We start from the raw sequence: 15,736 nt of genomic DNA, 5'->3' as shown, positions 1-15,736 counted from the left end.
AGTTGTGCACCGGGGCCTCCCATTCCTCTTTCTATTCTGGTTAGAGCCCGTTTGTGGTGTTCTGTGAAGGGAGTAGTACACAGCGTTGTACGAGATCTTCAGTTTCTTGACAATGGCTTTCATTTCTCAGAACAAGAATAGATTGACGAGTTTCAGAAGAAAGGTCTTTGTTTCTGGACATTTTGAGCCTGTAATCAAACCCACAAATGCTGATGCTCCAGATATTCAACTCGTCTAAAGAAGGCCAGTTGTATTGCTTCTTTTATCAGAACAGCAGTTTTCAGCTGTGCTAACATAATTGCAAAAGGGTTTTCTAATGATCAATTAGCCTTTTAAAATTATAAACTTGGATTAGCTAACACAACGTGTCATTGGAACACTGGAGTGGTAGTTGCTGATAATGGGCCTCTGTACGCCTATGTAGATATTCCATTAAAAACCAGCTGTTTCCAGCTACAATAGTCATTTACAACATTAACAATGTCTACACTGTATTTCTGATCAATTTGATGTTATTATAATGGACAAAAAATGTGCTTATCTTTCAAAAACAAGGACATTTCTAAGTGACCCCAAACTTTTGAACGGTAGTGTATGTTGTGTAGTAAGATGTCAGTAGCCCATGTACCTCCCCCTAATAATTTGGTCTATTTAACCCTCTTAATTTCGGCCTACTGTTCTGACTTGGTGGTGCACATGTAGCCTATAACCTGTTTTAGAGAAATGTAATCATTGAATATTGTAAGAGCTTTCATTGTCTGCTTATATGCCCCCTTTATTTATCCTAAGGTTCTGACTTGGTGTACAGGGAGAACACTGTAAGAATGGTCAATGTTCTGAATTCTGTCGCTGTACATTTCAAAAGTGCTGAGTAAATAGTTATATTGACGACATCCATCCTAGCTTGCTCATTAATGTCTTAATCAAAATTATGGATTGCCTCTTATCCGCTTTGCGTCCCCTTATGCCATAGTTTGTACATCTTAATTGTCATTAGAAACCACATTTGTTTAAGCAAGTCAGCCATATCAGCTGTGTTTTTTTAAGGCAGTAAATGAGGCTGAATGAACAGTTTGGCTGCCAGACAAGTCTCCGCTGAAAGCCAGGTGTAGCAGTGGTAAGATGTTGGGCCTGCTTTGGGACAAGGCAGCCTAAACTGGAAGGCAGCCGCACCAATGTGTCAGAGGAAACACTGTACACCTGACGACTGTATCAGCATGCATGTGCCCGGCCCACTACAGGAGTCACTAGAGCGCGATGGAACAAGGACATCCCTGCCAGCCAAACCCTCCACTAACCCGGACAACGCTGGGCCAATTGTGCTCTGCCCCATGGGTCTCCCGGTCACGGCTGGCTGCCGGCTGCGACAGAGCCAGCACTCACTTCCGTCATCATGAAGTGCTTTGAGAGACTAGTCAAGGACCATATCACCTCCACCCTACCTGACACCCTAGACCCACTCCAATTTGCTTACCGCCCAAATAGGTCCACATACGATGCAATCTCAACCACACTGCACACTGCCCTAACCCATCTGGACAAGAGGAATACCAATGTGAGAATGCTGTTCATCGACTACAGCTCAGCATTTAACACCATAGTGCCCTCCAAGTTCGTCATCAAGCTCGAGACCCTGGGTCTCGACCCCGCCCTGTGCAACTGGGTACTGGACTTCCTGACGGGCCGCCCCCAGGTGGTGAGGGTAGGCAACAACATTTCCACCCCGCTGATCCTCAACACTGGGGCCCCACAAGGGTGCGTTCTGAGCCCTCTCCTGTACTCCCTGTTCACCCACGACTGCGTGGCCACGCACGCCTCCAACTCAATCATCAAGTTTGCGGACGACACAACAGTGGTAGGCTTGATTACCAACAACGACGAGACGGCCTACAGGGAGGAGGTGAGGGCCCTCGGAGTGTGGTGTCAGGAAAATAACCTCACACTCAACGTCAACAAAACTAAGGAGATGATTGTGAACTTCAGGAAACAGCAGAGGGAACACCCCCCTATCCACATTGATGGAACAGTAGTGGAGAGGGTAGTAAGTTTTAAGTTCCTCGGCGTACACATCACAGACAAACTGAATTGGTCCACCCACACAGACAGCATCGTGAAGAAGGAGCAGCAGCGCCTCTTCAATCTCAGGAGGCTCAAGAAATTCGGCTTGTCACCAAAAGCACTCACAAACTTCTACAGATGCACAATCGAGAGCATCCTGTCGGGCTGTATCACCGCCTGGTATGGCAACTGCTCCGCCCACAACCGTAAGGCTCTCCAGAGGGTAGTGAGGTCTGCACAACGCATCACCGGGGGCAAACTACCTGCCCTCCAGGACACCTACACCACCCGATGTCACAGGAAGGCCATAAAGATCATCAAGGACATCAACCACCCGAGCCACTGCCTGTTCACCCCGCTATCATCCAGAAGGCGAGGTCAGTACAGGTGCATCAAAGCTGGGACCGAGAGACTGAAAAACAGCTTCTATCTCAAGGCCATCAGACTGTTAAACAGCCACCACTAACATTGAGTGGCTGCTGCCAACACACTGACTCAACTCCAGCCACTTTAATAATGGGAATTGATGGGAAATGATGTAAAATATATCACTAGCCACTTTAAACAATGCTACCTAATATAATGTTTACATACCCTACATTACTCATCTCATATGTATATGTATATACTATACTCTATATCATCTACTGCATCTTTATGTAATACATGTATCACTAGCCACTTTAACTATGCCACTTTGTTTACATACTCATCTCATATGTATATACTGCACTCAATACCATCTACTGTATCTTGCCTATGCCGCTCTGTACCATCACTCATTCATAGATCTTTATGTACATATTCTTTATCCCTTTACACTTGTGTCTATAAGGTAGTAGTTTTTGAATTGTTAGCTAGATTACTTGTTGGTTATTACTGCATTGTCGGAACTAGAAGCACAAGCATTTCGCTACACTTGCATTAACATCTGCTAACCATGTGTATGTGACAAATCAAATTTGATTGATTTGATTTGATTTGACTCAAACCAGGATCTCTAGTGGCACAGCTAGCAAATGCAATGCAGTGTCTTAGACCACTGTGCCACTTGGGAGGCCTCAATGAATGTATTGTTTAGTGTTGTGTTGTGGCTTTGCTGACATTCATCCCACTTTCTTTCTTTTTTTGCCCCACCAAGATTTACATGCTAAAATCACCACTCCAAATAGGTGACTATAAAGTGCATTGTATTGTGTTTTATGATGAAGAAACCACTTTTCAAAGTACAATTATTTATTATTGCCATACAGAGAATCAGACAATGTAGGTTACCCCTCTGCCTATTGGCTTATTTGCACATTCAAGCGTGTCTCAAAATGCAACACTGTCCCTTTAATTAAGACATAAGCTTTTGACCTGACTGGCTTTTCAAAAACAGCTTGAAATGTAGCCTACATGTTTTGTGCTCTTGTAGGAAGCAATAACTCCTCCTTGATAAACCTATATTTATCTACACTTGGGCTAATAACTTGCTTACTAGGAAAGAATATCAACAAATGGGGACACCCGCGGCATTGCGCTCTGATCTGAACTGATCTGAAAAACGCCTTCATTCGCGGGTGATTGAACGAGCGCTCGTGTACGACCCCCGCCAATAGAATTCTACTCCGTTGCGCTCTGGCTTTGCCCACAACAAAATCAAAGACTCAGTCTTGCAAAGTTAGATTTCTTTTGGTTTGTTACATTGAAAAGTGGCTGATATAATGTTGATTCGATCACAGGAAAAACGTTGATCTAAATAGAGCAAACTAATGGGGCGAACTCAGTGACATTCAATCTCTTGCGTCTCTGCGCGGCATGACATTTCTTCTGCGCCGGCAATCCTGGCAGAATTTGCGCGGCCGCGCACGCGCGCAGTTTATAGGGGACATAGTTCGCATCCCTCCAATAGAGTTCGACACTTGCATAATCTATGCCAAGGCGTATTAAAGCTGTTCTTGCGGCTCCTGGTGGCCCAACGCCCCATTAAGACACGTTGTTGGTGTTTCCATTATTTTGTCAGTTACCTGTATATTTCATTTACTGCATATTCAAGCTATACAATGAAATCAATACTTTCAAATCTGCATACAAAATTCCATGACCTATTAAGCAATTCCTATTTTACTTGAAATCATAAACTAAGGTTGAGCAAGAGAGGCTTAGATACATTTTACTAATATCATCGTGTCTAGTGACGAACTTGAGCGTGGTGTCTTTGGGGTCATAGCGCTTCTCACACTCCTGCTGCTGGGTTGTCATCGTGTTGCTCTCTCTCTCCACTGTCTCTCAGTCGTTGCCTCATACACACAGGACGGACTGTGGGATATGAATAAGAGAAGCCGATTTGCTCCTCGACTATCTCTTGTACGTGTTTTTCCAACATAGCTAGATTTCACTTTCTTTTTCACCTGACATTTACGAGAAGTCACATGGTATGAAGGAAATGCATGCTGTTGATGCTCTACTATTTTACTCCTAGCTAGTGTTTGAAAAGTGTATTGTTATACTTTGTGCTGCTGAACTGATTCCTAGAGACTAGCACCTGTGCATGTTGTCATGTTTCATGACTGTCCAACATTAGAATTATCTTGATCATTGAGCATGACAGATCCCAGTCACTGCAGATTAACTTCTATCAACTGACATTCTCTGACTCAGGGCCCGTTTTAGCCTTTTGGGGGGGCCCTAAGCAAGCAAAACATTTGAGTCTGCAAAACATTTTAGTGACCCCCCCTCTTTATGGCAGAGATTAAATGTACGTTTTAAAGTTAATTTCCTGCAACTCTACACATTTTGTCATGGGGCGGATAATTGTCTTTACAATTTGATTTCAAATTTCATGAAATTATTTTTTTTAATGCCATGGGGCAAGACACTGCTTTTTCTCAGTTTTACAGCTAATTATCTGCAATTCTACCCATTTTTCCATGGGGAGAGACATTTTTTTCAGTTTAAAGCAAAATTCTTGCAATTCTACACATGTGCCATGACTTATGCCCTGTTAATGATATCTGACTGAGAGTGACTAACAAAGTCAATAAGGGGCCCCTGGGCTTTTGTCCTACGTGCCTGGTCAGTATTTGGCCATTATTACAAGTTTAGATAGGTGGCTAGACTAACTTACCAATTAAAAAATTGTTAGCTGGTTAATTGAGTGACTGTCAGTGACTGACATACCAAGAGAAAATTTGCTGAAGCACAACCAAATGTTGAACTTTCACATTGTGTATTCTGCTATTCTAACTCTCAACAGTTAGTTGAGACCCGGACTGAGTACCCCCACCCCGCCTGAAAATAAATATATACACTACCGTTCAAAGGTTTGGGGTCACTTAGAAATGTCCTTGTTTTTGAAAGAAAAGCTATTTTTTTTGTCCATTAAAATAACATCAAATTGATCAGAAATACAGTGTAGACATTGTTAATGTTGTAAATGACTATTGTAGCTGGAAACGGCTGATTTTTAAGGAATATCTACATGGGCGTACAGAGGCCCATTATCAGCAACCATCACACGTGTTCCAATGGCACGTTGTGTTAGCTAATCCAAGTTTATCATTTTAAAAGGATAATTTATCATTAGAAAACCCTTTTGCAATTATCTTATCACAGCTGAAAACTGTCGTGCTAATTAAAGAAGCAATAAAACTGGCCTTCTTTAGACTAGTTGAGGATCTGGAGCATCAGAATTTCTGAGTTTGATTACAAGCTTAAAATGGCCAGAAATACCTTTCTTCTGAAACTCGACAGTCTATTCTTGTTCTGAGAAATGATGCTGGCCTTCTAGGCAGAGTTGCAAAGAAAAAGCCATATCTCTGTCCAGTGTCTGTGTTCTTTTACCCATCTTAATATTTTGTTTTATTGGCCGGTCTGAGATATGGCTTTTTTTTTTCAACTCTACCTAGAATGCCAGCATCTCGGAGTCGCCTCTTCATTGTTGACATTGAGACTGGTGTTTTGCGGGTACTATTTAATGAAGCTGCCAGTTGAGGACTTGTGAGGCATCTGTTTCTCAAACTAGACACTCTAACGTACTTGTCCTCTTGCTCAGCTGTGCGATGGGGCCTCCCAGTCCTCTTTCTATTCTGGTTAGAGACAGTTTGTGCTGTTCTGTGAAGGGAGTAGTACACAGCGTTGTAGATCTTCAGTTTCTTGGCAATTTCTCGCATGGAATAGCATTCATTTCTCAGACAAGAATAGACTGACGGGTTTCAGAAGAAAGGTCTTTGTTTCTGGCCCTTTTGAGCCTGTAATCGAACCCACAAATGCTGATGTTCCAGATACTCAACTAGCTGAAAGAAGGACAGCTTTATTGCTTCTTTAATCAGAACAACAGTCTTCAGCTGTGCTAACATAATTACAAAAGGGTTTTCTAATGATAAATTAGCCTTTTAAAATTATAAACTTGGATTAGCTAACACAATGTGCCATTGGCACACTGGAGTGATGGTTTCTGATAATGGGATAATATTCATTTTCAACAATAGTCATTTTCAACATTAACATTGTCTACACTGTATTTCTGATCAATTTGATGTTACTTTAATGAACAAAAAAATGAGCTTTTCTTTCAAAAACAAGGACATTTCTAAGTGACCCCAAACTTTTGAACTGTAGTGTATATTTAGTTAATATTTTTTTTTTTTTAAAAAAATTGGGGGGGGTTGGAGGCCTAAGAGAAGCTTACCGCTTATGTCCCTTATGCCTGGAACCTTCCCTGCTCTGACTTATCTAAGGGGGATTCCAGAGAACATCACCATGGCAACAGATCTGTATAAAAAATAAATAGTGCAGATTTACATTTTATATGCCAATTTGTATGAGTTAAATGTATACCACAGGGAAAAGACACAGAAAACGCTCACATAATTCATTGTTATTACAGGTTAACATAGTGTTAAAGCTAAATCCATGTTGAACAACAAATCCAGGGGACAATTAGAACACCTCAGCGTCGCATTGCTCTTTACTCTATTGTACTTTTTTCATTTGTACAGTTCAACACTTAACAAATAGTCAATTTCCCCCTCTGATAAATAATGTACAAACACCACCTACTTGATTAAGTAACCATTTACACCAGTGCACAAGACTGTGCTATAATGGACACCCAGTTTCAATTAGCAGTTATTTGAATCACTTTGGGTCGAGTGCAACTGCAGAACACTGGGGGCCTCAGGGGCAGCATGCACCCTGACTCTGGAGGAGCGGTACCTCCTGTAGGCCACCATCAGGGCAGCCAGGAGACAGACAGCAGCACTGACCCCCAGGACTGCAGCCAACGTGGTGTCTGTACTGACCCCTGGTTCTGCACAAGTAGGGGCAGGGTCAAAGGTCAGGCTCAGGTCAGGGATTGTGTTCTGATGTAACAGGGGATCGCTGAGGGAGAGAAGATAAGAAAATAAACACTTTATTTATACTGATAAATAAATTATGTATTGCGCTCTGAGAAAGTGAAAGACCACTTAAAACTTGATTAAAATAACAACATTGCAAGTTCATATTGTGCCATACCAAAGATACTGAAATACTTCGTACTCAGCCATACTCACTTCTCAGTAGTCACTGTGCCTTTAGTAGAGGCAGCTGGAGAGTGGGGGTCCTGGTTGTCGATGGAGAGACCAATGTCAGGGTAATAACACAACCTCTTGTCAGGACATGCAACTAGCCCCCTGTAACCTGTCACCTGAATGAATGAGAAATCATGTCAAATCATGGTAGAATCTAATGGCCAAAATGGCAAAATCGGTGTATGCTCAAAAGTTTACCTCAATGGTGCTTCCTACTGGGCAGTCCAACCAGTCAGAGCCAGACACCTGTATCTGATACCGGTTCAGCCCAGTACACCTGTGTCTATAACAACGCCCCACCACAGAGTCACTGACGGACAGGGAGATATTCTGACAGAGAGAGGAGATGGATAGAAATTTTAAAAAATGGGTAGGTGTCACCTTCATACACTTTTTCACAAATATATGCGGTGTGAGTCCACATAAAATACACACACACTGACCTCTCTGCTCAGGTTAGAGAAGAAGCATCGGCTGTCTATACGGTACAACTCTCCACTCCACTCTGTTTCAGTCTCTCTCTCATTCTCCTCTTTCCAGCACTCACTCTTAGGAAAACACAGAGAGAGAAGTAAAGAGGGAGAAGTTCAAATAGAGAGAGAAGGTGAAGCTGAGGAAGAGTGTTTGAAATACTGTTTTGTCATGGAGAACAGAGTTCAGGGAAACGGTCAAACTGAAGTAAATAAGTATGCAGAAGACCCACCATTTGAGGTTTGTAAATGCGGCACCCATCCAGGTGAGCGTCAGTCTGGCACTCCCCCTTGTGGCGGTGAAGATAATGACACCCCAAACCACTGAGCGATGGAGAACACAAGTCAAACAGAGACTGAGGTAGAGTACCTGGACAGCTTTAGACAACGTTGGAGAATGGGGTTTGTTTTTTATTGTATGGTTAAGTGTGGGATATTCAAATAAAAGAATAACACTACCTGCCTGTGCAGAAAAATGAGGAGGAGTTGTCATGGCAGGTGGACCGTAATCCAAACATTGCTCCCTCACCTACGAAAGATACACAAACAATAATTCACTACGGCCATTAATCAGGTACACTCAGAATCACTCACACCACACGATATTCCTCTCTTACACTCTTTCTCTTTGACAGATATTCTTTCTAAACCCCTTATCTGTTTGGTTCAGTTATATCCGTCTCAATGGACAGGCGGGTCCCTCACCCTTTCCCCACACCAGGCCCTGTGCTCGGCTGTGGTTGACAGAGTACCAGCCCGTGTCCTGTAGGGCGGCCAGGGTGACCGGGTCGACACGCACCACAGCTGGATCCCCCAGGGCTGCAGCCATGATGGAACCCTGTAGCACCCTGGACTCCCAGTGAGAGGACAGACCACTAGAACCTACATCCTGGGAGATGGGGAGAGGAGTGGAGAAAGAGAGAGGGAGGGGCAGAGTGTGTGTTAAAGAGCAGGGGAGAGAAAGAGAGAGATTTAGAGAGAAAAGTGTGAGAAAGGAGTTATGGGTAACGAGGTAGATAGAGAAAGGTAAAACACAATATAATATATATATATAATATGAATAAAGTGTGAGAGTCCGGTATTTCATGAGTGTGACTACAGTGCCTATATTTCTGCACTACAATATATTGTGTGTTAATGGCTCATGGCAGGGTCCGTACCAGGTTCTCCAGTGGTCCTCCCAGGTCAGGGTCAGTAGATAACAGGTGTTCCTGCAGGGCTCTGATCACTGATTGGGTGTAGATCCTGACCTGACCTGTCTCATCTGTGTTAGTCACCTGACCCCAGGGGGAGCAGCCCATCCCAGCTACACAACACAATAAGACAACACAGAATCACATAACCACACAATTCAACACAACCGAGTATAACTCAACCACACAACACAATCGAGTATAACTCAATGACACAACACAACCGAGTATAACTTAATCACACAACAACCACACAACACAACAACAAACCCACAGCAAAACAAAAACAGATACCTTTACAACAGAGAGAGACAAATCTAAAAATCTAACCTAAAAGGATTGGACAAAAACACACTCTTAAGTAACACAATAGAATATAGCCTTATAATACAAATGTAATATACCAAATGATAACACGAGCAAGGTTACTGACGTTGTGAGTAGGAGCAGTCTCTCCAGGTGCTGAAGAGTTCTTTGGAGAAACCCAATGCATGGAACAACTCATGGATCACAGTCTGGAGAAAAGGAGATGCTAATTATTTTTACTTATAAATATATACATATATATACATATATATATATATATCTCACACACACACAATTACAATTATTTTACCTGCACAGTGCCTTGGTGGCTATATCCCTCCCCAGTCAGTCTGTCCCTACAGATGACCACCACTCCAGCCAGAGGTCGACCCTGGGAGTCAGTCTGGCAGTGCACTGCATAGGCCAACACACTGGGCTGGGATATATGAATAGCGAAGAGGAAAGAGTGATACATTGACAGTCAACATATTTTATGACCTGAGTTCATTACTGATCGTATTGCTTTTCATTGGTGAGGGTGTGCTGGTAAGGATATCTGCTGATCTTAGATCTGTACCTAAGGACAACCAGAGCTATGTTGACAGTCACCAACTAAGTTGATTTACATGGAACATAACATGGTCTCCGCTGACCCCTCACCTCCGCTCGACACTTGTCGGTGCTCTGCGCGTGGAGGTAAAGTAGGAAGTCAGTGTCAGGAAGTCCCGCCCCCTCAGGCCTTATCACAGTCATGGTTGGTGCATCAGGCTCTGAGTACACGGAACAACCCCTCAGGTGATCATCTGGGATCTGTCAATCAATGGTGGTGCATCCTCACTGGCAGGTCATGATTTCCATCAAAGGACTAATAATAACACAGCATCTCCCTTTCTGTGTGATATGAGAGAGGGTTCAGATGCTGCTACTCACAATGACATCCAGACAGGTCTCCGTCCTGTAGTTCTCATTGGCTCGGCCACACCTGCGGAAATGGAAATCTTTGATTGGTTGAAATGATTCACCGACCACTAACAGTAGAAAATCCAATATACTGTATCAGAAAGTCTAAGACAAGAGAAACACACTGTATAAACAGAGACAGTATTTTACTATATAAAGAAATGGACAAATACACACATATAGCTAGGTATACAGTTGTAACACACAGACTTGTTATAGTTGGCAGCGCTGGCGTTCCGCCATATGAACTTGCAGTACTTGTTGATGTTTCTGCTGAGCAGCAGATGACCAGGGACTCTGTTTACTGTCGGGACAGCAAGTATTAAATTATCAGTGAAATACTTAGTTATCCCCACATGAATACATCATTACATTGTTATTACACACAAACGTGACACAAAAGTCACAAAGACTCAGTCAAAAACACACACAATAAATGTTCCTACTGACAAACATCCACACACAATAATGTTCCTACTGAGAAACATTCACACACAGTAGATACACTGAACAAAAATATAAGCGCAACACGTAAAGTGTTGGTCCCATGTTTCATGAGCTGAAATAAAATATACCAGACATTTTTCGTTCAGACAAAAAGCTTATGTCTAAACTTTTGCGCACAAATTTGTTTACATTCTTGTTTGTGAGCATTTCTCCTTTACCAAGATAATCCATGCACCTGACAGGTGTGGCATATCAAGAAGCTGTTTAAACAGCATGATCATTTCACAGGTGCAACTTGTGCTGGGGACAATAAAAGGCCACTCTAAAATGTGCAGTTTTGTCACACAACCCAATGCCACAGATGTCTCAATGTCTCAAGTTTTGAGGGAGCGTGCAATTTGCATGCTGACAGCAGGAATGTCCACCAGAGCTGTTGAATGTTCATTCCTCTACCATGAGCCGCCTCCAATATCGTTTTAGAGAATTTGGCAGTACGTCCAACCGGCCTCACAACTGCAGGCCACGTGAATGGCATCGTGTGGGAAAGTGGTTTGCTGATGTCAACATTGTGAACAGAATGCCCCATGGTGGCAGTTGGGTTATGGGGGCAGGCATGAGCTATGTACAATAAACACAATTGCATTTTATCTATGGCAATTTCAATGCACAGAGATACCGTGAAGAGATCCTGAGGCCCATTGTCGTTCCATTCATCCGCCGCCATCACCTCATGTTTCAGCATGATAATGCATGCCCTATGTCACAAGGATCTGTACACAATTCCTGGAAGCTGAAATGTCCCAGTTCTTCCATGGCCTGCATACTGGCCAGACATGACACCCATTGAACATGTTCAGGATCGGTGTGTTCCAGTTCCCGCCAATATCCACCAACTTTGCAAAGCCATTGAAGTGGGACAACATTCCACAGGCCACAATCAACAACCTGATCAATCAATCAATCAAATGTATTTATAATGCCCGTTTTACATCGGCCGATGTCACAAAGTGCTGTACAGAAACCCAGCCTTAAACCCCAAACAGCAAGCAACGCAATGTAGAAGCACGGTGGCTAAGAAAAACTCCCTAGAAAGGCCAGAACCTAGGAAGAAACCTAGAGAGGAACCAGGCTCTGAGGCACTGTGCCGGGTGGAGATTATAACAGAACATGGCCAAGATGTTCAAACGTTCATAGATGACCAGCAGGGTCAAATAATAATAATCACAGTGGTTGTAGAGGGTGCAACAGGTCAGCACCTCAGAAGTAAATGTCAGTTGGCTTTTCATAGACGATCATTGAGAGTATCTCTACCGCTCCTGCTGTCTCTAGAGAGTCGAAAACAGCAGGTCCAGGACAAGGTAGCACTTCCAGTGAACAGGTCAGGGTTCCATAGCCGCAGGCAGAACAGTTGCAACTGGAGCAGTAGCATGACCAGGTGGACTGGGGACAGCAAGGAGTCATCATGCCAGGTAGCCCTGAGGCATGGTCCCAGGGCTCAGGTCCTCCGAGAGAGAGAGAGCGAGAGAGAATTAGAGGGAGCATACTTAAATTCACACAGGACACCGGATGAGACAGGAGAAATACTCCAGATATAACAGACTGACCCTAGCCCCCCGACACAAACTATTGCAGCATAAATACTGGAGGCTGAGACAGGAGCGGTCGGGAGACACTGTGGCCTCGTCCGGACAGGGCCAGACAGACCCCGTCAACTCTATGTGAAGGAGATTTGTCACACTGCATGAGGCAAATGGTGGTAACACCAGATACTGAAAGGTTTTCTGATCCACGCCCCTACCTTTTGTTGTTATCTGTGAGCAACAGATGCATATCTGTATTCCCAGTCATGTGAAATCCATAGATTAAGGCCTAATTGAATTATTTCAATTGACTGATTTCCTTATATGAACTGTAAATCTTAGAAATTGTTTCATGTTGCGTTTATATTTTTGTGCAGTACAGATCCACTCAAACACACAGCACACAGAGACAGACAAACTCCTCTCCTACCTGACAGCAAGTTGGACACGATGCCCACAGCCTCCCTGACTGCTGGCTCCAGTCTCTCGCTTTCCACCTGAGACAGGGCGGGGCTATCCCTCAAAACCCAGGTGTGGATCCTGATTGGCTGTGGATGGTTTGTGGGTGGAGCCAGCTCTCTTGTGTGCTTCCTGTGGTGTCTCTGGGATGAAGAAAGTTGAAGCGCAAATGAAGGAATTTGAAAAGGATTAGCTGTGTCCTCTAAAGCAGTAAGTCGAGTCTGAAGCTCAACATTGTTACTGGCCGTCGTCTTAGGGTGAGGTCCGTCTGGATCCGTGGATGTGGTGACCACTGTGACCGACTGCTGAACCTCATCGAAGATACACTTCTCCAGAGCACCAGGGAGCCAGATGACCACCACCACCATCCAAACCCACGGCCTGCTGAGGGAGGGGGGTGAAGGCATAATCATAGCCCTTCCACAGGAGCCGCCCCTCCACAGAAGCCTCATCTCGGGGAAGAGATCACAGAGACAGATCTGTTGGACTGACATGACATCAGCAGTAGATCGAACAGCTACGAGCTTCATCCCACAACTAGCCATTTAAATGACCAATTTTGACTTTTACTTTTAATGTTACAGATTTCTATTATAGGTCTACATCGTTCATATAAATGGTAATTTGAATGGCTAGTTGCAGGACTAAGCTAACATGCTACAAGATAATCCTAAATTAGTTGTTTGAAAAACATGTGGGATTAGAGGTGATTTTAGAGAGGAAATCCAAATATATCTTCGGAAAACTACTGCATTTCAGCAGTCCACTTGGACACTATTGCGCAATAATGCTGTAGTTGCCTTAGTAACATTTACTGTATTCACTCAAACATGTATAAATGGTGAGTCAATATACAACTGAAGTATTGACTGATGTAGATAATGGCACTTGAATTAATCAGAGTCTGACCTGTTTTTTCACTAGAGGAGCCCGTTTCAGACTGCGTAATGAGTCTCCATAACTTTTCTACACAACTTCATGAAAAGGGGTAAGCCTAAATCAAAGTTTTTCAATTCCCCCTTGCTATTAGTCAAAAAGTGCTGTATAGTGGACCACTTTCTCCTCTGCTATTTTAAATTCATCTAGACAATTTGAACTCCCCACTGAATCGGTTCTAATTACCTGGGAACGCCGTGTCCAGCCTCGCGCCGACCATATCAAAAATTGAGTGCAGAATTTTCTAAATTAAATGACATTCCTCAACATACTCATCAATCTTCTTCTGTAAATTTAATGGCTTTTCCTCCCGACTCACCTTCACTCTTCTCCTAACGGTGCAAGTTGCAAGCGACCAAACAGCTCTCCACCAGACACCCAGGTATTTAAATGTACTTTGTCGTCATGGCGCCCTGGGGCTCTTCTCGAGAGACTGGTGTGACATGTCTTTGATACATTCCCAGAAGACAGAGGACAATGGCTTATAGACCACCTTATCTAAAAACTTACCACTTCTTTACTTTTCCTAACATTGCACTTTCACTTCTTCGACCCACACCTCACACACACACACACAGAGTCCAAATAAAAGTGCAAATTGTTTAATCTCTGTGGATTCGTTCATATCTTTGCCTATGTACAGTGAAATAGACCCTATTTTTAAAAAAAATCACTCTACAATCTTATTATTAGATTGCAATCATCCAACCACTCCATGTATAATTGAATACATTCAGTACAACCAGGTAAACAGAACAATAAGAAAATAAAATTGAAAGTACATTTCTGGAGGACAAAAGCGAGAAAAAAACAAAAGAATTATGCTATACAAATGGCACACTGAAACACCGCTTAATGCGCTATTTGTTCATCGTGTCAAAGTGTGGTAGAGTGGGTTGGATTCACAAAGGGGTGAGACTTCAAGTCAAGTTTGTTGTGCCTGTTACCCCTGGGGGGCCTCGTCGTTCTGCGTGCACTGCACAAGTCTAACCCAACCTCAGGCACTGAGAGAGATTGTCTTGTGAGTCTAGACACAATGTGTACTAGAGAATTACATTATAAACATTCATACATCACATTTAAGTGCATACATTACACACACAAGTTATGCCATACATACACTAACCAGGAGGGTCCCCAAAATTATTGCCAGTTTGCAGAACTGCATGGAATTTATCAATTATAAAAAGCAATATAAAACAGTCTGTCTGTGAGAAAGTAGGTGTGCCTTTTTGTGTAGATACACTACATGACCAAAAGTATGTGGACACCTGATCGTCAAACATCTCATTCTATTAATTATGGGCATTAACATGGAGTTGGTCCCCCCCTTTACTGCTATAACAGCCTCCACTCTTCTGGGACGGCTTTCCACTAGATGTTGGAACTTGCTTCCACTAGATGCGGTGCGGGGACTTGCTTCCATTCAGCCACGAGAGCATTAGTGAGGTCGGGCACGGATGTTAGGCGATTAGGCCTGGCTCGCAGTCTGCATTCCAATTCATCCCAAAGGTGTTCGATGGGGTTGAGGTCAGGACTGTGCAGGCCAGTCAAGTTCTTCCACGCCGATCGATACAAACAATTTCAGTACGGACCTCCCTTTGTGCACAGGGGCAGTGTCATGCTGAAACTGGAAAGGGCCTTCCCCAAACTGTTGCCACAAAGTTGGGAGAACAGAATTGTCTACAATGTCATTGAATGCAGTAGTGTTAAGATTTACCTTCACTGGAACTAAAGAGCCTGAACCATGAAAAGCTGTCCCAGACCATTAT

The 15,736-nt window shown here is 43.3% G+C and overlaps 2 protein-coding genes across 3 annotated transcripts in view; both read right to left on the bottom strand.

Moving 5' to 3' along the window:
- LOC121847182 overlaps positions 1-4,439 on the bottom strand; it is a 10,959-nt gene extending 6,520 nt beyond the window's left edge. Inside the window, exon 1 of one of the 2 annotated variants that reach the window (XM_042327169.1) lies at positions 4,281-4,439. The gene's annotated coding sequence lies outside the window, so the exon portion shown is untranslated. The remainder of the gene's footprint in view (positions 1-4,280) is intronic. The other variant, XM_042327170.1, reaches the window with a different exon arrangement.
- Positions 4,440-6,738: 2,299 nt separating this feature from the next.
- LOC112214864 (leishmanolysin-like peptidase 2) lies at positions 6,739-13,435 on the bottom strand. Its single transcript, XM_042327860.1, has 14 exons — positions 13,000-13,435; positions 10,753-10,846; positions 10,513-10,564; positions 10,243-10,392; positions 9,893-10,018; positions 9,710-9,791; positions 9,244-9,389; positions 8,789-8,972; positions 8,543-8,612; positions 8,317-8,407; positions 8,057-8,161; positions 7,812-7,943; positions 7,596-7,729; positions 6,739-7,422 (listed from the first exon to the last, which is right to left on the bottom strand). Exons 1-14 carry the CDS (start codon positions 13,433-13,435, stop codon positions 7,164-7,166), a joined length of 2,061 nt encoding a protein of 686 aa, XP_042183794.1. The 3' UTR covers positions 6,739-7,163.
- Positions 13,436-15,736: the final 2,301 nt, after the last annotated feature.

Source organism: Oncorhynchus tshawytscha, linkage group LG09 (genome assembly GCF_018296145.1).
Source record: "Oncorhynchus tshawytscha isolate Ot180627B linkage group LG09, Otsh_v2.0, whole genome shotgun sequence".
NCBI classification, from domain to species: Eukaryota; Metazoa; Chordata; class Actinopteri; order Salmoniformes; family Salmonidae; genus Oncorhynchus; species Oncorhynchus tshawytscha.
Note: the sequence above shows the minus strand (reverse complement) of the source record. Positions and strands in the feature narration are given on the sequence as shown.

Bases quoted from the DNA above. Each gene is read 5' to 3' on its own strand.
- LOC112214864 (XM_042327860.1), bottom strand. From the start codon at position 13,435: ATGCCTTCACCCCCCTCCCTCAGCAGGCCGTGGGTTTGGATGGTGGTG. The intron at 10,565-10,752 runs GTCTGTGTGTTA...CCATTTCCGCAG, and splicing joins AGCGCTGCCAACTATAACAA to GTGTGGCCGAGCCAATGAGA. The intron at 7,730-7,811 runs GTAAACTTTTGA...TCATTCATTCAG, and splicing joins CAGTAGGAAGCACCATTGAG to GTGACAGGTTACAGGGGGCT.